The sequence below is a fragment of the Dryobates pubescens genome, chromosome 7, assembly GCF_014839835.1.
Source record: "Dryobates pubescens isolate bDryPub1 chromosome 7, bDryPub1.pri, whole genome shotgun sequence".
Taxonomy (NCBI): Eukaryota; Metazoa; Chordata; class Aves; order Piciformes; family Picidae; genus Dryobates; species Dryobates pubescens.
The window spans coordinates 7,233,985-7,259,245 of NC_071618.1; the positions used below are offsets into that span (position 1 = coordinate 7,233,985).

Sequence of the window (25,261 nt, forward strand, 5' to 3'; positions counted from 1 at the left end):
GCTTTAAATACAAAGGTTCAGTTCCATCATGTTACAATACACAGAGACCTCTGCAGACATGTTTCCTACTGGGGTAAGAATTCAAATTCAAAATAAAACCTAAAATGTCACTTACAAGAGTCCTCACACAGAACACCTTAGCAGCACTTCCACAAAGTGATGCTTCAGGCAGACCGCTATATGGACATCTCAGCAAGTGGCAGTTTCACAGGGAAGAGTTAACATCTCCAGATCTGAGGTTACTGACATGCAGAAGCTTGACCTGTTTCCAAGCACAAAGTCCAGGAAAAGGGGACTGTTCTGAAGACAAAGACACAGCTAAGCCCCACCTTTGTGCCACAAGGGGTAAAAAAGATAGGTTAAAAATGTCAACGCTTGCTTAACATAACTCCACACTGAGGATTATTTAAAGCTTCCCTTGGAAAGCTCAAGCAAGACTTGGGCACTTGATCAAATGTTTTTAAGAGTGATCACCACACCAAGACATACAGAAAAAAAGTGTCTTTATTAGCATTGTTACAGGCAATGCATACATAAGAACTGATCCTTAAAGTGTACAACCCCCCAGCCAAGTTTAAAGCAAGAGAATCAGCAGATTGAGATCTATATTGTACACATGTGCAGTAACAGGATCTCTCTGGACCTTCCAACAGAATAGACCGAAATCACTTTACAAAAGAAGGTAAATAAAAATAACACCCATTTTAAAAAAGAGCCAGCCCCTAACAAGCTGGCACAGCATCAAAAATATCAAACAGGGTAGCTGTCCAATCAGAAAGAGTTCCTGTAAGGTTCGAGTATTGCATTGTTCACACCCTGCATGTGCCAGGCATCAAGTTTAAAGCTTAGTAAAAAATACACACCTAAGAGACGAGGTGGAGCTTAGATTTTTACATTTCCATTCTGTCAGTTGTTACTGAGGGGGTTTTTTGAATGCATCATCAGTACAATTAACATCATCGCTGGGTGGCGGCGGTACGGAGAATGAGCCTTTTCCCTTTGTTACCAGCTCTGAAATGAAGTCAGTGTGAATTAGCAACATCCCTCTCTCTGGAATCTTTAGCTGACACGACCTGATGCCAATTCCCAAAATAAGCACCCTTAAAAACTTTCAGGCTTTTTTTTTTTCCTAAGTGGGTAAATATTTAAACTAGTTAGCAAAATTAAACACCAGAATTTTCAGAAGTTATCTTTGTGCATAGTTAAATGCTGCAAGATGATTTCACATTTAATAAAGCAGACTTTAAAGCAGCAGCAACTCGCAAGAAAAGGTGTTCCCTTAAAATATCGATCTTAGCTCAGGGGAAATGTGGGGTTTTCCCTCCCTCCCCCCCCAGCCTCTTGCAATTGCTTTTCATCGACACTGGATTTTAGTGCAAGTCATTAAATCGTTTGATATCCAGCGTGGCTTCTCTTTCTGCCAATCAAGTAAGCAATCAAGACAATTAGAACAAGACCAGCAAGGGCTGCACCAACTATTATAGGGATCAGCATGTTGTTTTCATCCAGTTGGCATTCTTCCACTGAAGAGAGAAAAAGATCCATGTTAGGCACTAGTACACCAACAGATGGCTACACCTAGAGCTCCAAACTTCGGCCCTCAGCACATCAGATAAAACTGGCTCTAGTTAGCTTCTAGCTTAGCTTGCCAACAACCAAAAGGAGGCCAAGCTCACTAACTATCATCACTCTGGATGATGGTACCAGTTGTACACACATTCTATAGAGATTTACATTAACTGTTTCCTTCTCTAGAGCTGTTAGTATTATGCCATCATGTCACTCCACCCCCAGCCATATTGCTTTAACCACAAAGGACACCATTAGCTAATAAGGAGTTTCCTAGAACTTTGCCCCTTTTAAGCAATGGCCTGCACAGTTGATAGGGAAAGTTAATGTTCTTCCTTAATGCCTCCCTTGGCCACAAGGAAGAATTCCTAGTTATTGCAAAGCTTTTTATGTAGCTCTTGCATATAATAAGCCCCCCAACATCTGTAGTAGGGCATACAGAGACTAAACACAGCACCTACAACCTGACATTTATCTAGAGATTATCGTACCAGAGTATGCTTCATGCATCTTACACTCCTCCCCTAAACTGTAAACCTCTTACCTGCCCCAAATTTGTCTCCATCAATCTTGAAAACTTGGATCTGAACATCAAATACATTCACAAGGGCTTTGTCTGTGACCTGGAGATTCTCCTCTGCACTACACTTGTAGGAGTTTCCTACTGTAGCTCTCAGCTCACTCATGCTGTTGTTGGATGCTTCAAACTGTGGAACTGTACAATAGGAAGTCTTAGAATCCTGAAGAGCAGGAGCTGTAAGCTCACAGGACATAATGTGATACATTCATCCCCAACATTAACATGTTACTTAATGCAGTAACCCTTAATATTTACAGAAGTAGTCACTAGAAGCAGACTTCTTAAAAGTTCTTACCTTTTGCTTCAGAAGGCAGAGTTGTGCTTACACTCACGCCTTGCAGGAAGAATTTTTCAGCACTTGTATTCTTTTAAAACAAAACCAACAAAACAGTAAGTTGTCATTTAAGCTAACAGCATACAACAGAAGCTGTTAACATTTTAGTTCAGGCCTGCATGCATTTCGAGAAGGCTTTTCAAAGGATAGTCTACAATTGGAACTAGCATCCAAAGGAAGAGCATTAGCAGAGGAACGCTACAGAAGGTATGCAGCATCTGAGGGAAGGGAGGAGGAGGGAAGGGAGTAGAGAAGGGGGGCCCTGTGGCACTTCAGAATTATAAATTGACTTCTACACTACAGGCAGAGTCCTACCCACACTTTAACCAAGGTATTACAATGATCTCACCTGTGCTACAGGTACAGCTTTAAACCAGCTCAGTACCCTACAGACGTGGAGTCATTTCATAGCCACAGGTCAAGGTGATTGCATTTTATCAATCTCATGAGTATTAAAAGGAAACATGAAGCTCTCTGACAAACAGTGGATTCAGTCCTCCAGGGTACCCATCTCTACTACAGCACTGGGGGAGGGCTGTGGAAACCAGGATTTCCAACCATCATAGGAAACCATAAGTACACGTAGGCCTTGGGCTGTACACAGAATACTGGGGACTTAAATCCTGTTCCAGACTGGTACAGTTAGATGAGATGCCTGCTTGTCACACACTGTTCCTAGTTAGGGCAAGAATCTTTACAGAGTAGGCAATACAATCTTGAAAGCAATTCTCATTCCAAAATGGGGTTTCCGAATCCATCCCAAAATAGATTCCGGTGTATATACAAGGGCACATATGTATATTCTTTCTTCACAGTTACCAAAGTACTAAACTTTCTAAATCCTAGTATTAAGACCAAAGGAATTATTCACCACCTTTTCTCTAGCTGCATCTATTTTCCTCTTGTACTTGTCCCAGTTAGTATTACCACAGGAGAAGTCCTGCAGCCCCCGCACGCTGTGTCTAGGATTCTTACCAATGCGAAGTGGAAGATGACACTTGTTTTCTCAAAAGTCAGATTCAAGAAGGCAGATGTATTGTCACATCTCCCAGAAGCAGCTGTGTTATTTGGTATGAAATTTAGCAAATCCAAGCCCATCTATGAGGGAAAAGGACCAGTTATGACATCTGAAGAGACTAACACGTCATCATGCATTCAGCCAACTTCTAGCTTGCGTGTAGTCAAACCCATAGAATGCTGTATCTGCCCAAACACTACAGACAGCTGGGCAGAGACAAGTTAAAGGTGAAGCTTTTTGCAGCCTTGGCTGGCTGCAACCAATAACCTGCTGCTTTCTCCATGCTAAACTTCTTTAGTCCTAGCAGCATAAGGAAAAATATCAGTAACCACCACTACACAGGGGGCAATAAGCTATGAAATAATGCTGTGACATAATGGAGAAGCAATCAAGGGAACCACCTGCAAATTCAATAATCTTGCAAGTCACTCATTTAAAATGCTTTGGCTTTGCTCATGGTACATGGTTTTATGTTCTTTATCTGCAGGAGGATGTAGGTTAAATGCACTTGCAAAAGAAAAGAAATGATCACACAGAAACCTTTCAGTAGCTCTTAAGTTGATCCTCGTGTGCTCATGGGACTTTGGAAAACCTATATGCCACCTTCTCCACTGGTCATTACACTAGGAATCAGTTGTTCCAGTAGAGCTAGAATGTCAGACTACAGAACACAGCTTAGAGAAATTCAAGCAATTAAGGTAGCTAGAACACAGTTACCATCATAACCAGCTACTGTACAGCCACACACCACCTACTGGTGCTTATGATTTTACTTCTCGGTTGTCATCATCACAAATAAATGCAACAGGCTCCTTTGCACCACCACATACAGATTAAGCAGCTAAAGCCTATATAGATACCACCCTCTTCACACCAGGTGCTTTATCACTGAGATCCAACTTAAACCTACACAAAAGCAGCCACAGTTTGCTTGCCTGCATTTGTCCCCGTTAGGTCAGATTAAGCCACAGGACAGGAAAAAGCAGCCTGTGAACAAAGGTCCTTATAAACAAGCTGTACTGAATAGGAAGGTTTGATGACCCTTGGTCATTGCTTCCTATTGAGGGCCTTCAGCAGTCATTTTGGGATTACTCCTCATAGCTTTGCCTTACCACTTAGTAGGCAACAGGTTTGACCATGTAGCTGGTGAGGTGGGTTTTGTGTCAACAATGAAGAGAAAGAACCTGTGGTGGCTCTGGATCTTGTATCAAACATGTAACATTTCTGCTGATAAAATCGACCATTAAGTAGCTGTTAAACACTGAAGTCAAACCCAAGCTTCTTGGGTGTTAGCTGCAAGTTAACTCTAACCAAGCCTGTCCAGTTTTACAGTAGTAATAGTTTTCCCTGCTAGTAGTCATTCACTGTTTATCATTCAGGTTCCTCAAGCCAAATTCCTGTACTTTAACTGTTAAGAAAATCTTGTTCAGATGGCACCTTTGATAATAGGATTCCACCTACTCATACCCTTGTAATTTTTACTGTTCAATGACTGTATAAATTTGCCTTTCAAATCCAGTAAGTGTAGCGCTCTTATTGAATGGAAAAAACCTTTAATGACCACTTTCAGTAGAAGAGAACTGTTTGAATCATCACTACTCTACTCCAGTCCAAATGAATAAACTCAAATAGAGGAGAATCACGGATGAACAATACAAAGAACTGGTATATTTTTAAAAGAGAAATGTTAGCCTGTAACAAGTCTTTCCCAAAGAAGGAATGTGAAAGTTTTGAAGAAAGGAGACGGAAAAAAGTACCTTTTCATCTTTTTTCAGATAGGTGATATTAAGCTGTAATCCCATGTAGGCAAGCACACAGGTTCCATTTACACCGGTCACATTGTATTTACCAACTGCAGGATTTGGGGGTGAGGCAGTTGGTGCTGGACTAGTCGTTGGAACCTGGCTAGTAGTCTGTTTAGGAGTTGTGGGCACCACAGCAGTAGTAGAGCCCATATCTTCAGCACATTCTGTCACTGGAGAGAACAGAAAACAGTCATTACCAAACAAAATGAAGCTGTGGGATGAACTACTCATTTAATCCTCCAGGGAAAGAAAAGAACACAATGTCAAGTAACTTTTTCTAATAGAAACACAAGGGTAAACCATTACCTAAACTCTTGTTGCAAAGTCTGAGACACTTTCAACAGCTAGCTGTGAAAATTACACCTCTGCTACTATTTACAGAAGTTTGTGGTAACTGCATCTGCTTTCATTGATGTCTGTCATGTCATTTTGCTATCAAGTCAGGATAAACAAAGAGGCTGCTATGCTGACAGAGCTAGCATTCCTGATGCATGTTCACAGCAAGGGTGAGATGACTACCACTTAGACACTCTGGGCACTTGTGTGTTAGAAGCAGAAGAACAGTTGCACCCACTGTTAAATTGTTCTCCTAGGAGAGGTGGTGTTCTTCCTCTTTCACTTGCACCACCAGGTTGGGAGGACCCTATGTCATTCTCTTGGCAATGCCCACAGGGACATTAAAATACCGCTGGACCTCTTGAGTCCTCATAGCAGTGCTGTGGCTCTTCCAAGGCAAAAAGACTGAACGAACAGTGGCTCTGGCATTGTTTCTGTTTGTTTTTCCAGAATACTCAGAACACCTGGCAGTGAGACCTTAACATGATCTGGGAAGAAATAATTTTCTTGAACTTCTGAGCCAAAACCTAAAGGTCAAAGCAAAGATGTTACTGTGCTAGAGGCTTCCATGTTCCCAGACAAGGTCATCTTCACATGACAGGATTGTTGTAGTTTGAGTTGGGTGCCCCCCTGGTGCATTCACTTCCTGTGTCCAGAAGTCCAGCCCAGAGGGATGGACACAGGAAATTGTGTATTTCCTACCATAATTCTTTGCACCACTATAAGATCCAGTGCGGAGTCTGGCACTTCCTCTTTCCTTCCCTCTCCGAGACTTGGTAACTGGGGGAGAGATCTCCCGGCCATGGGCCTGATTGGGCCCAAGGCCACAGGGGGATGGGCAGTCTCAGGCCTGGCCAGCTGAGACTAGCCCAGCAGAGGGAGGGGGATGAAGGAGCCCTGGGGGTTTTGCATGCACCCTCAGGTGGGGATGGGATCTTTCTTTGTCACTGCGCTTTGGGTTTTCTGTAACATTCACTGCTTTCTATTTAAACTTTCATCACTTTTGCAATCCGTTTGTCTGAGTCGTTATTTCTGCCTGTGGTGGGGAGGGGATCTGCCCCAACCCATTACATTACATTTGTTTGTACTTTGCAAGAACAACAGCAAGTGCAGCAATTGTCAATTCTGACTCAAAGGGCCTACTTCTAAAATGTAATCCCTACATATCCTGCAGATAACAGATACCTAATTAAAAGCCTCTCAACTTAAACAGCAACTTAACTTTCAATTACAGCTCAGAAAAAGGAACTCTAATCACACCTTCTGAAGTCATACAGAATCAAACATAGCATACTTTGCTACTGCAAGTTAAAGAGCAGAGGGAAAGTGGATGAATAGAGAAGTGACCCATTTTCTGTAGGCTGACACTGGTCAGGTCCCCAAATGTGGTAGTTTCCTTACAAATAAACCAAACAGCAGATTTACTTGGTATTTCAATGAAGGATTTCCCTCCACCTGCAAAACCTCAACATATACAGCCTCTTACTCAAGCTGGAAGATGGAAACGACCAAGTGACTTCAAGTAGACGTTTGCCCTAAATGGAGCCTTGATACATTATTTTCATCGTACTGAGTTACAGCATAGCTCCTAGCCACTATTCAAGACAGCTCTGAAGAGGAGACAAATCCTTATATCTTCTTCTGATGGGTACAGGAAAGTGACAAAACTACCAACACAAAAATGAAAGCCTTCTTTTCTTCAGAGCTGCAGATAATCACTACTGTAACCTCAGTCACTGGGCTCCAAGGTATTACAACAAAAGTTACCATTACTAGTGATGCACACATGTACTGAATAGTGACTATTCTTCCTTCCAGGGAGCCTTATCTAGATCACCAGCAGAAACATGCTCTACTGGAATAGTTGCAGAGAAAGAAGTAGTTAAGGGAGATTTCCAGGTATAACATTTATCAATAACTAGCTGCCAAAAGAACAGGGAAGTTTTCAAGCCTACAAGAATGGAAAAGAGGAATGAATCTGGAAAGAACAATATGGTTTCAGGGTCAAAAAGATTCAAAAGAGGACAAAGTGAAAATTCTATGACTGTCTGAATAAAATAAGAAAACTAACCAACCAAAATCCCTCCAAATTAAAAAACAACCCAAAACAACCAACAACAAAAAAGCCCAAACCAAACAACACACCACCCAAACCACCACAAACCCAAACGGACCAAGAAAGATATTTTTTCCTCTTCCTACTGCACCAAGAGCTATCTGGGAGCAGACCCAAGACAATTAAAAACCAACCAAACAACAAAATTAGAGATTATGATAATTTTAAGCAAAAACCCCCACTGTGCATGGCAATATATGGAAACAAAAAGAACTAACCAAAAAGCTTGACCTCAGACCAGTGTCTATTCCAGGGTCACAGGTAATCACATAGATTTTACAAGGATAAATAGTTCCATCAACAGTGCTGCCAGAGGATGGAGGGAAAAAAAACAAACCCAAAAAGCACTGGGAAAGTAATCATGGCAAATAAAAGCATTTCATCTAAAAGAGAAGAGAAGGAAGTGTAGGAATGCTGACAAACTGGTGTTGCATAAGGAACACCCCCCAGAAATAATGCAGTATTGAATTTCTAGCAGAAGGACTTGGTAACAGGTGGCCTTAAAAGGAAAAGTATTCTACAGAACTTCAGCAGAATGTCCCTACTGTGCAAGTTAAAACCTACCTTCCCCCAGTATCAGAGCTAATGTTCAAACCTGCTGATAACTGATCAATTACTGTAGTCATCCAGTGTAACTGATTCAAGATGTTGTGTCTTAAAAAAGTAGATGGTTCTGAAGACTGAAGTAATAGAAACAAGATATTTTCTTTAAGTGACAAACATAGGTCCTTATCTTTGCTGCAAACTGCTTCACTGAATGGAAGAGACTGATCAAGAGACCATACACACTGATATCTAAGGTAGCCACACAAAGCAGCCATAAGGAAGTCAATGCCAGTACTATCACACGTCAGGCAAGACATTTTTCAGGGAGGTGGGACAAGGCAGAGATGCATTTGTGGAAGGCACTTGTTCAGTTTATCTATGCCATGCTGGCACTAACTACCCTAATTTTAAGATTCAGCTTAACAGGTGCATAAATAGGATTAATAGCATGCAAGTTCTCCATTTCCCAGAGAATCACAGAATGGTTTGGGTTGGAAGGGACCCTAAAGGTCATGTAGTCCAAGCCCTTCTGCAGTAAGCAGGAACATCCTCAACTAGGTCAGGTTGCCTAGATGGAGACTTCTTACTTGCTCCAAATGCAAGGCAAAGGCTTACTACACCTTAAGACAGAATAGTTGATCAGTTTACATGGCTCTTCACGTATGAAGAGTGTTGCTACAAAAGCAAAGAACACGAACATAACATTAGGTAGCTTTATCTTCTAATCATTATAGCAGTGGCATTTCAAAATGCTTTTCAATACAAGCAATGAGAACACAAAAACATACTTTGTGTTTGAACCTCACATAGAAAGAACATCCCTGTTACTGCTTGCATAAAGCATCCTGTAGGAAGATGTAAATATCTGCTCCCTACAGAGTGGCTATTTGTCACTGTATTGCTAATCTTCCCCAGAGCACACAGTAACTAGTTCAAATTACTTTGGCAGAGACATAATACTTGGCAGTTATCAAATATTTCTTAATCTAGGATTTTGGCCATGAGCCCCGAGGATCTAACCACAGCAGATGTTTACATTCAAATACTCAAGAACAGAAGTAGTGTTCCCTAATACCTATCTTCTAGTCTATGCATGCTGACACTCCTGTGGGGAACACCTAAAGCAGGTCCATTCGTTCCAAAAAGTGCTGCTACCAGAGCTTCAGATCTAGTTTGAACCTTCTTAAATACACCAGTCAGGACTTAAAAAGAAATAATCTCTTACTGTAAGTATCAGTGCACCAAGTACCTTCTCTGCTACAAGATACCTACTGTTTGTACTCAAAGTGCCATTGGTCAGATAGGCTTCCAAAGTAACGTTGCTAAAAGTGATGTTCACATTCTTCATATTGATGTGCTTGAAGCTGATGCATCTGTATTTTGTGCCCATATGTGCCTCAATAGTAGTTTTGTGTGATGCTTTCTTCACGTCTCCTGTGAAAAGATTGCACTGCGTTAGTCTACAACGGTACTTGCAGAAACCAATCGGTATTACATTTGGAAGGGCTACACAATGAGAACAGGAAGTTTTCCTTTTACCTGTAGTTGAATTATGGAATAAAGTTGCATCTGACAGATTGTAGTGGAAAACTAGCTCTTCAACTTGGTACTTGTCTGCATTTTCTGTAAAATTCAGGCTTAACGAATGTCCTGCTCCAAAACCCAATACCAGGAGGGGATGAGATGTGTTAGCTTTGCCACACGAGCTCCGTGGCTCTACTGTAGCATTTTGTGGAAGAAAAAAGTTTGCAAACTGTAGGGCAGAAAACAAAATACATGTAAATGGGATGATCTAACAACTTTTCCTTATTGCTTTTTTGAAGTATCCCATCCAACTGTTACAGGACACAGCTGACACTCATACACGCTGCAAGATGTTCACTTCTACACCTGTATACGGCAAGTAACATGTTACTGGCACTTGGATTCCTGAGATCACTGCTCTCTGAAATTTGAGGATGATGGTATGCACTTGTAGCACCTCTTACACTTTTCCCCTCTATGAATTTGCAGGTCCTTCTGTACTTGGTGAATTATATCTGGAACACTCTGGACACGTGAAAAACACAAGAATGCCAGCCCTGTTCCTTGTAGTATAATTGAGCAAGAACAAAGGCAGCAAATGGCACAGCCTAACATGTATCATAGCCAAACTTTTATTACACATTGGGAAGTAATGTGGCACCTGAAGAACAATACACTGATTACAGGAAAGTTTAAAACTTACTGTTTACAAGAAGAAACAGCCAAACAACCTGTTTTGAGAATAATTACCTCTGCAAACAGACTTGTATGCCAGTATCAGCAGGATATCACACCACTGAAAAAGTGGACTATGCAATGAAACACTCAGCTCAAGTCACACACAGCCACTACACCACTGGTAAAGCAGTAGGGACTTTTAAATCTCATATTACACTGAGGGGGCGGGGGGGGGGGGGGGGGGGGAATAATCAACGCCTCAGAACAGGCAACTGCAACGAGATTATAAATAATCCATCATTTGCAAGCTACAGATTTGCTCAGTGAGAGGATCACAGATTTCTGGGAAGTTCAAAAGCTGTGTGCTGATGGCTATCTCAGTTTAGATTTAGTCCATGCAAGCATGACGAAGTTCACCAAAAGACAACTGGCAGCATCTTTGTCTCTGTAGTTCAAATGAAAGACATCTTCGCTACCAATAGGATTGGTGTGAAATTTCAGTCTAAGGTCGTTTCACACATATATTTGTCTGTTGTGGTTTCAGACAGCCATGACTATGTTTGACTAGAAGAAACATCAGTAATAAAAGAAAAGTTGATGCAATATGATTGGAAGGAAGTCTGTGCTGAAGCAAATTTCCATGCTGAAATATTTGTTCCAAGTCTAGATACCACACACATGCAGAAATGCCACTCTTGATAAACACAAGGTAAAGCCAAGCAGCCAGACATCCTCCTTACCTCTTTTTGTCCATTGCTTTTGTATTCCACCGAGAAGGCTACTGTCAGATCAGCAATTATGCAGGCCTTACCACTTGAATCTTTCAACTCAAATGAAGAGGAAGCCTGTAAGAAGCCTGTTAAGAATGACAAGTGGTTGACTTGTGTCATTTAAGTTTCAATTTATGATCACAAGGAGATAAATATGGAAAGCTATGCATTTTAAATGGAGTATGTCCTACAGCAGCCGAGTTTGTAAACTTGAGCACCAACCACCTCTGTACTACCTTCAGCACTGCTAACACTGAGGACAAATTTAACACCCCATTTATGAAAAGACAAAGCCACACAAATCAAAACTGTTGACATGCTGGGTCCTTGGAGAATAAAAACAACTTGCAACACCAGCCACACTGTTCAAAGCAGCTACTTAGTGCTCACCCTACACAACTATTTAGCAAGCTTCAGACAGAACAACTTAGCATATTTGATCCTGTATGCCCACAGCGCTCAGCCATCCCCCACCAGCACACCATGCAGCCTCCATTCCCACTGTATCAGGACACTCAGCTGTACATGCACTGAATGCAGCATTTAGAAAGCTTGGATTATCTGCAGATGTTTTGGAGGGACTGCCAAAAATAGCATGATGGAGCACGCCATCCTTTCCAGGAGAACTTTAATGTCATCGTGCTCTCTGCATGTGAGAGGATGGATAGGGGCCAAGACCTTGAGACAGACTTGAGGTTGTTTTCCTGACTGGTTGAACCTCAAAAACTGAGCTGCTGACAAAAGCACAGCTGCCCCCACCTTGCTACCCTCCAGCACCAGCACTAGTACAACTGATCACATGAGTACTGACCTAAGAGGGTAAGACACAGGGTAAGAATATGTGTTGAGAGAAACACTAGATCATGCATGTTTTCTGACAATAGCATCAATGTAGACCAGCATCCACTGCCAATGAAGCTCCACCTAGGGGATGTGTTACAGCGGGCTGGATACATACAGAAAGTTGGTCATCACACGTTTCATTTGCTAACCAGGCAGTGCTCCTGTATCCAAAATCATACCAAGGTATTCCAAGTTCTTTATGGTATAGCATATTATTCTTCTGATTCTCAATTTGTCACCACACACATTCAAACCTCACTGCAAAAAGCCTGCACCGTTTTTATGCTAGCACTTTATCAGCCTGCATTTGCAACAACTTCAGTCTTGCAGAAAACCTGATAAAAAAAAGCAACTGCAAGACATAAATCACTATCTCAAGCAAATACACTTCAGAGTCAAACACACTAATCCACCCAACTGCTGATACAGCAAAAAGATCTGAGGGATTATCCATTAGCTAGCTTCCTTCCCCAAGAAGTTGTCAAAGAGAAAATTCCAACTTGAATTTTTCACTACAAAACTATGGTGTATACAATTGTGTTAAGACAAATATTAGGAAAAATTGGACTTCTGCCTCTTGAGCTTTGGTAGAAGGCCCTTCAGTTGTAGAAGCACATTGGAAACAATTTCTCTGGCATTTGGCACGCATTTTCCCTCCTTGCCTACCCCTTAGCAAAAAGGTATCCTCCCCCAGCATCTAAGAGGGACAAAACTGAAGCTGGAATTCAAACCAGAGAGGAAAAACTATGATAAGAATGAATTGTGTAGAAAACAGGCATTTCAAAGCAAAACTATCTTACCTTTGCCTTTGTGTCCAGCTCATAATATTCATCAGGGAACACACATTCACAACAAAATTCTATTTATTGCAGTTCAGAGCAATGCTAGAAGCAGCCAATGCCCCTCCACATGGAAATTTCAATTTGCAAAGTTTCCTTCCACTTCCTGGAGCTTGTTTACATTTTACCCAAGCACTGAAAAGCAAGCTGCTTACACTTTCTTGAAGCACAGAGTAGAAAACACCACAGAGGCAGGGAATAAGAGTCCAAGGCTACTTGAACTAACACTACAAATGGAAATCATGCTATAATGAAAGCCTTCGGTGTGCATACTGACTCTCGTGTTTGATAGCTATTAAAAACCTTGCTGATTTTAGAGCTAAAAGACAACTGGCAACAAAAGTGACAGAAGAAAACCAAACCAACACACCAAAAAACCCAAGGACAAACACAAACCCAGTTTTAGAGAGAAATGCAAGGGAAAGAAAAGACTGAAAAACAACCAAGGAAAAATATTGCTGACCTAAAGGAAAATGTGACAGACCTGCCCATTACACATGACTCAGAGGACAACAAAAGACAACGCCAAGGTACCAGAAAGCACTAAAAGGAAGGCAAAGTCTGGGAATGAAAAGCAGACAAATCAGTCCCAGCAAGTCTAAGTGACAGAGAACAAGGAGTGTGAACAAACTGAAAAATACTACCTGCATAACTGTTAAGATTTTTTTTCAAGGTTGAGTGACACAACACAATTTCCTAAGTATGGAACAAACTCTGAATCCCCACTCCTTTTTAAGGAACGTTCAGGAGCTACTGGATTTGCAGTGTCAATGATGAGACAGACATCCAGCATGAGACACTGAGCTGTCCTCAATGAAGTGCCAAGAGGGACATTTTGCTGCAAGTTTGCTGACGTGCACAAGGATGGTGATTAGAGAAAGCGTGATCCTGGAGAAATGCAGATGAAATCAAGGGAAACATAGGGCAAAGAAAAATTAGCAAAACACCCACTGAAGAACAAATCAAGACACCAAAGGAAAGAATGTCCTGCCTACTCTTCACTGCAGCCAGCTTAAGGCAGAGGAACAGCTCACTGGGTTTTGCAGGAAAGCAGCTGTTGAGTTTGTGAAGGCAGTTTCAGTGTCAACTAGTGATTAATGCATGAATCATCACCAGCCCACAAATAGTAAGAGCCTACAGTCAAAATGTCAAGAATACAGAAAAGCAAACTGATGTTGAATCAATCTGTCCTGGGAATATTTCTAAGTTACATAAAGTAGTGCTACATTTTATCACAGCATCTCTGCAAACTGAGAATATTGCTGGTATTTCTCCTAAAAATGTATTTTTCTGCTACTTAGCACAAAAACCTGAGAGACTCTCTGGCTTCTTAATTTCAGACTTCAAACGAACACCTCAATATTAGCTAAAGTGCTCTATTTGACAACTATCTGTGATAAGGCAAGGGAGGTACTTCAGATTTAAGTAAGATGAAGAGCTCCTAAACCTTTTCAACAGCAAAATGTAAATGTTGTGAAGTTCATTATTCACTTGGCTAGAAATGCTGCACGAGGGATATCTAGTAGAGGAATCATTAAAAAAGTACCATAGTTAAAGAAATCTCACATATGATTCCTTTATATTCCAAGAGGTTCCCCCTCCCTCAAAAAGGGCCTCGTACAGATTTACTCTAGCTGCATATTTTCAGTTCAAAATCCTAACAATCTCTTCCTTTCCACCTCATTTCTGAAATGACAGGCTCATGCATAAAAAGATTGAAGGTAAAATAGTTGCAGCAACAGCTAGATACAATTTTAATTAAATCCAGCATCCTACCTTATATCTAACATCATTAGATCAAAAAACACCACTATTTCAGAGCCTATTGACAGTCTGAAATAAAAGAAATCTACAAAAAGTTACATTTGTTTTAACTACAGAACTAAAAAACCGATCTAGCACATTTAAACAATTAAAACCTAATGCCCTTTGAATATGGCTCTTAGGACGGCTGGATTCCCAATCTCTTGGCCACACAAAGATGCTTTGGGGTTTTACCCTTTTTCTGATTGAAACCCTCTTAGCCAAGCACAGCTACCCTTGGGTTACTCTCCCACAGAAGGAAAGCCTACTGAGGGAGAAAGATGAATGGCTGCTGTACTCTAGAAGAGCAAGCACACGTTAATGGTAAATGCTCACGCTGTCTGCTTGCAATGAAGACTTCAGTTACCATAGTTAATGATTAACTCTGTCTCCAATTTTTATTAGAAACATGAACAATAAGGATCTCAAACACAAAAGCTACTTCATATAAATTTGGTGTTTGCTACTGTAGTCTTGTTTCCTGCACAAGTCAAAACTTCTTTACAAATTCTCTCTCTCGGAAGAAAGGACATCAAGCAACACCAATCTACTTGGGCACATGCTCTGTATCATCTTAGTCCAAGCAAGAGAGATATCCAGCAGATAAGACTGTTTGCAGTTACTCTGAGTGACTGTGGCAACAGTGATGAAAGCCATGGCTGCAGCACAGCCCAGCTAGCCACTGTGACACTGGTTTAGAGCATCACAGCCTGGTGGGTGTGACGCCCTGTGATTATGGCTCAGCAGACTGATGCCAGCAGTACACAATCATCCTAAACCACAATGTCTGTCTCACTCTGCACCTTCGCCCAGATGTTCGCACCATGCACACAGCAAATGCTGCTATATACAGGGCATTAATCCAGGGAGAAGTGTTAGCTCTTGTCTGAAGGATGTTTATTTTCTATTGCACATGTGAAAACAAATGCCCAGTAATTTACTAATTCTGACCATTCAGAAGGATCCCGTCATCTCAGTGACATTTTGTGAGCAAAGACCCCAAAAATCTAGAGAAGAGAATGGAAAAAATCCCCAAGGAGTTTTTCCTCTCCTCTAATTACTTGCCTTCTAAGCAGCGCTCCCAGAGCAACACCTGGTACAAGTCCTTTCTCAGAAGACCAAGTCAAGACCACATACTTAGGATCCAGGATCTATATCACATAGGAATAGTACTGAAACCCCAAGAACTTTAAAAATACCTTTTTTTCCCTGGAAGATCAGTGTTTACTAACCCTAATATTTCTAGAGAAAACTGAAGGCAGGAAAATCCCTTGACAGAATTGATGTATGAACCACTTTGCAGGAGACTAGATTTATCTTCATAATATTATGAGTTACACCTGTCTTTTCACCAACAGACTCAGAACACTTGTCACTGGCTACCTGGAAAGCATAGGAAGAAAAGACAAGACTGGACTCACTTCAGCTGCTGTTGAACACACAAGCACACACATAGTAGTGGAAAAAGGGAACAGAACTTGATTCAAGGATGGATATGAGGGGATAAGAGAATCAGCTGCACTTGTGCAGGTGCCACAGCTCATTATATCAAGTTTCTAATCTAGCCCTGGAAGATGCATGCTTGCCAACTAACAGATAAGTTAATGCAGTCTCAGATTGGCTTTTATATATTGTTGATTTCCATTATGGCAGTAAACATTCATTTTTCAATTAAAGTCTGCAGACCAATAATCTCTGTCTTTAAAAACACATTTATAAGGGTACAACAGCATTATTAGCTGTACACTTGCCATTTGGCCAGAGAATTGCATAACTGCATCAAGTTTAGTCACATGAAACTTCTTTATGGTTTCCTACCTAGAGGAAGGAAGTCTTGGGATAGGTCTACAGCAGCTGATTACATGAGTCCACTGGGAGATCTGAACTCATGTGGCTAGACCCTTTTCAGCATTTACAGAAGTCCATTTTGCACCTGCTCTGGTCAGAGCTGCTGTATAACACCACACAAGCAACACACATCCTTCAAGGTAGACAGCAGCCCAAACAACATTTTGGAGGAAGAAGCATTGCATCGACAATTTAAAGGCCTCCCCAGAGGAGATGATACTGGAAAAAATACAACAAACTAACTGCTTGGCTAAAACTATTCTAGTCCTACTGAGGATAGAGCAAATATCATCCCTCCCAAAGGAACTAAACACATACTATGCTCCCATATTACACAGACCCAATTGTGCCTTATTAGGCACCAGAAGACACTGAAGTTTAACAAAAAAACCCGAACTGTATTAAGTGTGGACTACTGCACTCAAGTCTGAATACTTGGGTGGTGTTTGATTGGTTGATGGGTTGGACGCGGTGATCTTGAAGGTCTCTTCCAACCTGGTTTATTCTATGTATTCTACTGGAATGGGCACAGCGAGACAAACATCCACTCTGCAGAAATCAACTACATCTGTAATGGTGTACTCTTCTAACAGGGTGCTACTAACAAACACACTGTTTGAATTAGTGGAAAAAGTAGTGCTGACAGTCAGTGGAGCTGTCAAAGGACAGAGAAGGTTAAGAAACTGTTACCCTTAGATTGAAAGGAACAGCAGTCCATCTTGAAGACAGATGCACAAAGAAGTGAAAGTTTAATTTACCAAAATATTTTTAAGAATCTAATTTAGAATTAAGGTAATGCAATGAGCAGGTCAAATAGCATTTGCACTGCTGCCAAGCACGTAGCCAAAGGGTGCTCTATCAAGCTTAAGAGAATAGATACCAAGAACCCTGCTATGGCACCAAGCTTTCTCAAGGAATTTCCAAATAACTGACTTGAAAAGACAGCGCCGCAGTTAAGCTGCAATCAGCAAAGGCAAGGTGTGCCTTCTTAGTGCTAGAAACAAGTTATCTTTAAGACACAGAAAGGCTTAACAGAGATAACGGTAGTTAACTTCTCAAAATATCCATCTTCTCCTTGAGAGACAATTCTTCAGCTTATCATCGGCTACTGATTAGAAAATACACTATTCACTACAGAACAATCCAGAAGCAAGTTTCACACACGAAAAAAAGATAAACGAAACTTCTCAGTCAGCCTGAACAGGAACCAAGGGAGCATATCTCAAAAGTGTTATGTCAGGGAGTCTATGGAGTTCTTATGCAGCAAATAAGAAGTTACATTGCAACTCAGAATAGCTGCCAAAGTCAAAACCGAGTAACCTATCACATGGTGACACTCTTAGGACTGGTACACAAATTCAGATCCTTAAGAGACTGTGTCAACACACTCAAATAATCTATCAAGCAAATGCTGTTAAGGGAAGCATTTGGCAGAACAATGTTTCCAATGTTGCCCAAGATAAAAGCTGTTGTATCTTGTGAAAACTAATCTATACTCAGTCTCAGTTCTGCAAAGCTAGCAATGCCAAGACTAAGGAAAACAACACAACATCTAATTACTCAGTGACTGGAATTTATTACCAAGTTTCTCTCAATTATCCCTACATTGCTAGCAAGGTTGGAAACTCCCCTTTGGACTAGAATTGTGCAATAGAAACACGTGGATTATGCATCAATAACCCTGAAATGGCTTCTTGCTACCTTGTCAAACTAATTTTTCCTACCCTAAACCTCAGACACTTCCTTATTTACTCACTAATACCGAGTCCATGTCTGACTCTACAATTAGTTTTCCAGGAATGTTTTCTCTGATGTTTGTTTCAGTATGAAAAAACAACAACAAACAAAACAAACCACAAACAAACGATAAACTACAGGTGCTCAAAGAGCACACGCACCTCTGTTGGGCTTGGCACACAACCCAGGTGACCCATGGTACTCCAACAACAGACAGGCACCACCTCCTTATGCATTTTAAAAAGCAATTGCTAAGCTTGAGGGGAAGCACTTCATTTCCCAGAGCCCTGTTTCCCTGTATTTATCACTGCACTACCCAAATCCTCTTTTCTTTCCATATGCATGTTTGATATTTGGGAGGAAATTCGTCATGAAATACTTAATGCTGACATACAAAACATTCAGCTTAGTGCTTGCTGCTCAATGTGAATGGAAAACTGAAACAGTAAGTGAGGTGTGGCGAGGCATTCAGGAGGACTTTTTTTTCTACTGTCCCAAAGTCAAGGCATTGCCAAACAAGCTTTCACATCTGACCCACCCATGCTAATCCTACAGCCTCCTGTAGTAATTACCTTGTCCTCACCAGCGTTCACTCAGATGACTAAAAGGCTGCACATGAACCAAAAAGGTCTAAAGAATTCATCTCATACCTACCATCCAAGCCCCACACTGTCACAGAAGATTGTGGAAGCTGTTAGTACTCTATTTGGGCCACCAAGTTTTCACCAGAGACTGTAGGATAAAGTTATATAGAAGTACTTGGCAACTAGACACTGGTACAAAACTTTGGTGGTCAGTAAAGCACTACTCCGTAGTAAAATAAACTAGTCTGTTGCCTCAGCTACAGCAGCCTAATACATTTTACATGCCAGAAAACAACAAAGATAATGCACCTAATTTTGTTTGAAACTGCTAATTAAGCAGGAGTAGAGTCCTACAAAATATGATCTCTGGTACCACTTGAACTACACAGGCCGATTAGAAGGGGGAAAAAAAAAAAGGCAAATTCTTCATTGAAATCATAACTGTATTACACAAACTATACAAGGATTTCACATTATAACACCAGTGTAGTGCCACTTAAGATGCCAGTCTTAAAAAGCAAGTGTGATAGCACTGCAAGTCACCATGCTGACCAGACTGGCTTAAAAGAGCTGGGTGTTTGAACTGTTCGGTGACCCTTCTGAGTGACATCTTTCAGACTCCGTGAAACAGTCAACCAGGATAAAAATATTTACTACCAAAGGAAATTTAAACTGGTTTTGAAGGCTATCATAATCTCCAAAATAACAGCAGACAAACATTCTCAACTGCTGATTTATTCAGGAAATATTTTTGCTAGCTGGTATAGAAGTTTCCTCTGCTGTCAAAGCCACACTTCAGAAATTTGATAGTGTTGCATGATGTGGCTTTCAATGCAAGAAGTCTAAAGCATGGCAGTTATCAGTAAACAAGCCAGACACACGTCCTCATAAAAACAGTCTTGCCACACTAACAATCTTCTCATGAAGGCACTAAAATCTCTCTATTCCAACGACACTTCAGATTTCACTCAAGATACTGCAGGATCAAAGCCATTAAGCAAGGGGATGTTACTTGCCCTATAGAAAAGGGCTACTTCATAGCAATGACAGCAGTTGCTCCTGCGTCTCCAAGCCTCTTGAGAGTTAAAGGCGTATTTTCGAGTCCTTCCCGGACCGTTGCTCCTAAATCCAGTGCAGATGCTCTGATGAGCGTCCCCACGCTCAGGCTCTTTCTCCCAAGCACAGCTGCAGCAGTCGCTGCCATCTCCCCACCATCCTCCTACTTCCCGCAGCGGGTCCGCAGGGGCCCGGTACAAGGAAGAGGAAAGATGACCCGCCGCCTCCCAGCAATCAGACGCTTTCCTCTCTCCCCAATCCGGGTCGAGTCACGGCCGGGCAGCGTGCCGTGCCGCCGTCTCCACAGAGGCCCACGACCCCCGCGGTCAGAGCTACTGCCCCGGAATGGCAACAGCAGGTGTAAGCCCGCGGGCAGGTCTCCTGTTACAGCCGGCGCACAGGTGCCGCCGTCGGCCCAGAGGCCGCCCCAAGCCTCTGCGACCACCCCCCCAGCCCCGCTCCACCTCCTGCTGGACGCGACAGGCCGAGGTCGCTCCAATCCCCTCCTTACCGAGCAGGGTGGCCGCCGCGAGAAGCCCCCGCGCGCCCTGGGCGCGAGCCATGACGGGGGCAGAGCGAGGCGGCACTGGTGGGAATGTGGAGAAGGGGCGAGGATAGCGGAGGGGGGGGAGCGGCAGCAGCGGCACACCGCACTCGGGAGACTGGCGACGGCCCCGGCCGATCATATGACCGCTAACGTCACCGGGACCGCCCCGGCGTCGCCACATGACCCGCGCGCTCAGCGGAGGGGGCGTCCCGACCAATGGGGAGAGGGAGGAATGTCGCGAGAGTAGGGGGAGGCTGTAGGTTTCACTCACGCCCGAGCGGCCGCTTGCGGGGCGCGCGTGTTAGTGTGTCCGCGGGAGCGCGGGCAGGAGGAGACCTGTTCGCGGGCATGGGCGCGGGGCAGTGCACGGCGCCGTGTGCCCCGCGCGCACGGCCTCCGCACAGCCGTGTGGTGGTGGCTACGTGTGCGCATCCGCACAGCCTATGAGGGACAGGTGCAGGCCTGCTCTGTGTGGTTGCGTGCAGCGCCGTACGTGTGAACAGCACAGCAGCATCACAAGCTGCTGTGGTTCAGTCGCAGGCCTCTCTCAGCACCAGCCCTAGAATCAACACCATATACATTGGAAAACACTTTTACAGTCATCTGTATCTGGATACCACTGCCAAGTCCCCTAGTAAACCATGACCCTAAGTGCCATTTGAATCTTGCCAGTATTTCCAGGGGTGCTGAGTCCCCCACTTCACTGGGCAGCCTGTTCCAATGCTTGACGAACCTTTTGGTGAAGAAATTTCACCTTACACCGTTTTCTCTTAGGCCATTTTCTCTTGTCCTGTCAATTGTTACTAGGTAGAATAGAGCTAAACAACCACACCTGGAATACAGCATCCAGTTTGGGGGTCCTCAGTTCAAGAAAGACAGAGAACTGATGGAGAGAATCCAACGGAGAGCCGTGAGGATGATTAGGGAACTCGACCACCTCCCCTGTGAAGAGAGACTGAGATCCATGGGGCTATTTAGCCTTGAGAAGACTGAGAGGGGATTTCATCAATGTGTACAAATATCTGTGGGGTGGGTGTCAAGTGGATGGGACCAAGTTCTTTTCGGTGGTGCGCAGTAATAAGGAACAATAGGTTCAAATTTGAGCATAGAAGATTTCACCTCAACATAAGGAGAAACTTCTTTACAGTGAGGGCGATAGAGCACTGGAACTGGTTGCCCAGAGAGGTCAAGGGAGTCTCCTTCTCTGGAGCCTTTCAAAACCCAGCTGGGTGCATTCCTGTGCAGAGGGTGCATTCCTGTGCAGACTACCCTCAGTGATCCTGCTTTGGCAGGGGGAGTTGGACCCAATGATCTCTTGAGGTCCTTTCCAACCTGTAATATACTGTGATACTGTGAACACCCACTTCACTACAACCTCCTTTCTTGTAGTTGTAGATAGTAACAAGGTCTCCCCTCAGCCTCCTTTCTCTCCAGGCTAAGCAGTCCCAGTTCCCTCAGATGCTCCTTATAAGATTTGATCTCCAGACCCTTCACTAACTTTGCTGCCCTTCTTTGGATGTGCTCCAGCACTTCCAATGTCTTTCTTGTACTGAGGGCCCCAAAACACAGTATTCAAGGTGCAGCCTCACCAATACGGAATACAGGGGGACAGTCATTTCCCTGCTCCTGCTAGCCACACTATTCCTGATACAGGCCAGGATGCTGTTAGCTTTCTTGACCACCTGGGCACACTGCTGGCCCATGCTCAGCCAGCTGTCAACCAACACCCCCAAGTGTTGTTTTTCTGCTGGGCACCTTTCCAACTGCTCCTCCCCAGGTCTGTAGCATTGCATGAGATTGTTGTGACTCAAGTGCAGGATCCAGTGCTTGGCCATATTGAACCTCATGCCATTGGCCTCAGCCCATAGGTGCAGCCTGTCTAGATCTCTTTCTAGAGCCTTCCTACCCTCAGGCTGATCAACACATTCTAACCCAGCTTGGTGTCAGCTGCAACTTGTGGGCACAGGCTACCTGCCCAGCCCTCCTTTGCTTCACCAATGTTTGTCAATGGGCATTCAGAGGTTTGGGGTCATTCTGCAAACTGCCATACCTCTTAACCCTGTAGCTTGTTTCAGATGAGAGCCATGAAGAGTATCACAGCTCAGGCCAGCCTTACCATCTCTAGGCATTTGCCTGTGGTTCCCAGTGGAGAATGCAGCAGAGGCACCCATGTGTTAAAGGGGAGCTGATAGAGGGTGAGAAATGGCTTCGATGAGCAGTTAATCTGCAATATAGAACTGTATTGTCTCCAGAATGTGTTTCCTGCTTCTGAGTTTAAAGACAGTCTAAGAGGAGGACAGTTATATTGCACAGAACTAATTCAGACCCAGCTGTGTAGAAGTGCTGGAAGTTAACAGTCCATTATCTCTGCAGCGATGTGTCTATGTATACCTGTGTATAAATATGATCCACATGCGTGTTCCAAACCAAAACAGGGACTGGTAATGACTTGTGCTTGCTTGCATGGGTAAAACTATTTGCATTTCCACGCAGTCTCTGATGTTGTCCTTCTATTTTTGTAAACAAGAATTTTTGAAAAATCCCTTTTTCTTGCATCAAACTGGATAAAAAGAGGTGAAGTTCATCTATCAACACTCTCAGTGTTAGCCTAGTAATGAAGATAGGGAGCCCAGGCCATCTGATCCCTTTGTAATTCAATGCTCTTTGTTATCTAAGATGTTAAGAATATGCTTTCTTCATACGAAAACTCAGAAGTACTTCTTTTGGTACTGAAATCCTATTTCTAGTACTGTTGGAAAGTGTGCCAATAGCAGAGTGCTTCTGCTTTCTCAAAATGATTGCCATGTCATCCTCCTCTTCATTAGATTGTACTCCAGATTAATCAGCTCTGAGACAGAATCATTTATGCTCCCAAGTTGCCTTCATACATTTTTACTTTGAACCAATTTGAAGTGCAGTTTAGCTACTACCAGCTGCTAAGTCTAGCCACTGTAAATTTGATAACCTCTTCCTGATGTTTGTCTCTCTTCACTTATATTTCCTGTTTCTCCAAACATCTTTGAGAAGCTTATTTGCTCTTTAGGGTGGCTTGGGATCTGTCTTTCTTTTTCGGTGCTCTTGGTACAAACAGACACTGCTTTCTAAATGCTGCATTTTCATCTGTGCATTTTTTGAGACTGAAATGCTTTATTTCCATTTGTTAGCATTAGCATTACTAGCAATCTTTATTCTTTCCATCTATTGCCAAAAGCAGAAGCCAGCTTGAAAAAGGATATAAAGGAACAACTCTGGTCAAGTGTTTGAATGAGTCATTTGCAGTGTGGCTGAGGTTAATCGAGGTGGGACATGGGTTATTCTTATTTATTTGATCACTGCTTTTGGAAGCTACACTGGCAGTGGAGGAAGGTCTGTGAAATACTTGAGGTCTGTCAGACAACAAATTAGAGAGGGAGGCCTACATCAGGTGTAGACATGCTGTGCAGTACTCTGCCCCTCTACTGGAAAATTGGCATGTGCCCATGATTTGTAAAATGACAGATGTTTGGCTTACTAACAATTAATATCACAATATAACTTGCATCAAGCAACAATATTGTGGCAGGAAATCAGTAAGAAATGTAAGGCTATCAGCAGACAACGATGTTGATCTTACATGCTGCGGGTCATTAGTTTACTAAGCCTTTTGTAGTGGTGTAGAGACTGCATAATAACCAATTGCCATGTCATTGTCAGTAGAAGTATTACCAGGGTGTTTGTTAGCCTGTTTTCCTAATGGAACAAGCCTTATGCAACCATGTTGGCTGTCAGCCTCAGTGTTGAATAATCTGTTGTCTCACATCAATCAAACTTGACAGAGGGATAAGACACAACCAAACCGAAGTTACAGCTTCTGTAAGAGCTGGTATATAGACAGCCCTGAGATTCAAATTACTCACCAAGGGAAATGTAGCTCATATCCAGACCCCACACATATTGTTTCAGAGAGCTGCTGTCCAAACAACATGCATGCAGTTCCAGATTAACCACGGTGCACCTCCTGACTCCTCTTCAGAGCCATGGATGCAGGATGGCTACTTATGGGAAAAAAACATGGGAAATGCCCAAAATATCTCTTTTAAATTAATAGATTACATTAATAGAACGATTTGGGTTGGAAAGGACCTTAAAGATCTTCTAGTTCTATCCTCCCACCATGGGCAGGGACACCTTCCGCTAGACCAGGTTGCTCAAGGCCTCATCCAGCCTGGTCTTGAACACCTCTGGGGGAGGCACAACCTGCCTGAGCAACCTGTTCCAGTGTCTCACCACCCTCACTGTAGAATCTAAGAGCCATTACTACAATACATGCTGTTCTGCAAAGACTATCAGCATGGAGGACAGAATTTTTTTCCAGGAAAGAATTTCCACAAAACATGACCTTGTTTCACCTGTAGCCTTTTGCAGTGTATTATCTGACTTCACAGTGCCACTTTCTTTCTGAAGAGACTTGATAGGAATAGATAATTAAGGTTATAGTACACAGATTCCATTAAGTATATAGATTCCACTCTCACTAACACACCTGCCAAAGATCATGTGTCTAGCTGCATAACAGATCAATTGTGCTGGGCTTGGCTGGGACAGACTTAAGTTTCTTCATAGTAGCTGGTGTGGGGTGGTGTTTTGGATGTGTGCTGGAAACACTGTTGGTAACACAAGGAGTGTTTCAGTTATTGCTGAGCAGTGCTTACACAGCATTAAGGCCTTTTCTGCCTCTCACACTACCCC

At 42.7% G+C, this 25,261-nt stretch overlaps 1 protein-coding gene across 1 annotated transcript; it reads right to left on the reverse strand.

Moving 5' to 3' along the window:
* Positions 1-486: 486 nt before the first annotated feature.
* LAMP1 (lysosomal associated membrane protein 1) lies at positions 487-20,675 on the reverse strand. The gene is made up of 9 exons (XM_054162971.1): positions 20,498-20,675; positions 11,247-11,362; positions 9,844-10,057; positions 9,577-9,738; positions 5,259-5,476; positions 3,459-3,581; positions 2,445-2,514; positions 2,114-2,284; positions 487-1,523 (listed from the first exon to the last, which is right to left on the reverse strand). Exons 1-9 carry the CDS (start codon positions 20,670-20,672, stop codon positions 1,384-1,386), a joined length of 1,389 nt encoding a protein of 462 aa, XP_054018946.1. The 5' UTR covers positions 20,673-20,675; the 3' UTR covers positions 487-1,383.
* Between the last annotated feature and the right edge of the window lie 4,586 nt (positions 20,676-25,261).

Bases quoted from the DNA above. Each gene is read 5' to 3' on its own strand.
- LAMP1 (XM_054162971.1), bottom strand. From the start codon at position 20,672: ATGATCGGCCGGGGCCGTCGCCAGTCTCCCGAGTGCGGTGTGCCGCTG. The intron at 10,058-11,246 runs GTAAGGAGGATG...TCTGCCCTACAG, and splicing joins AAAGCAATGGACAAAAAGAG to TTTGCAAACTTTTTTCTTCC. The intron at 9,739-9,843 runs GTAAAAGGAAAA...ATCTTTTCACAG, and splicing joins ATTCCATAATTCAACTACAG to GAGACGTGAAGAAAGCATCA.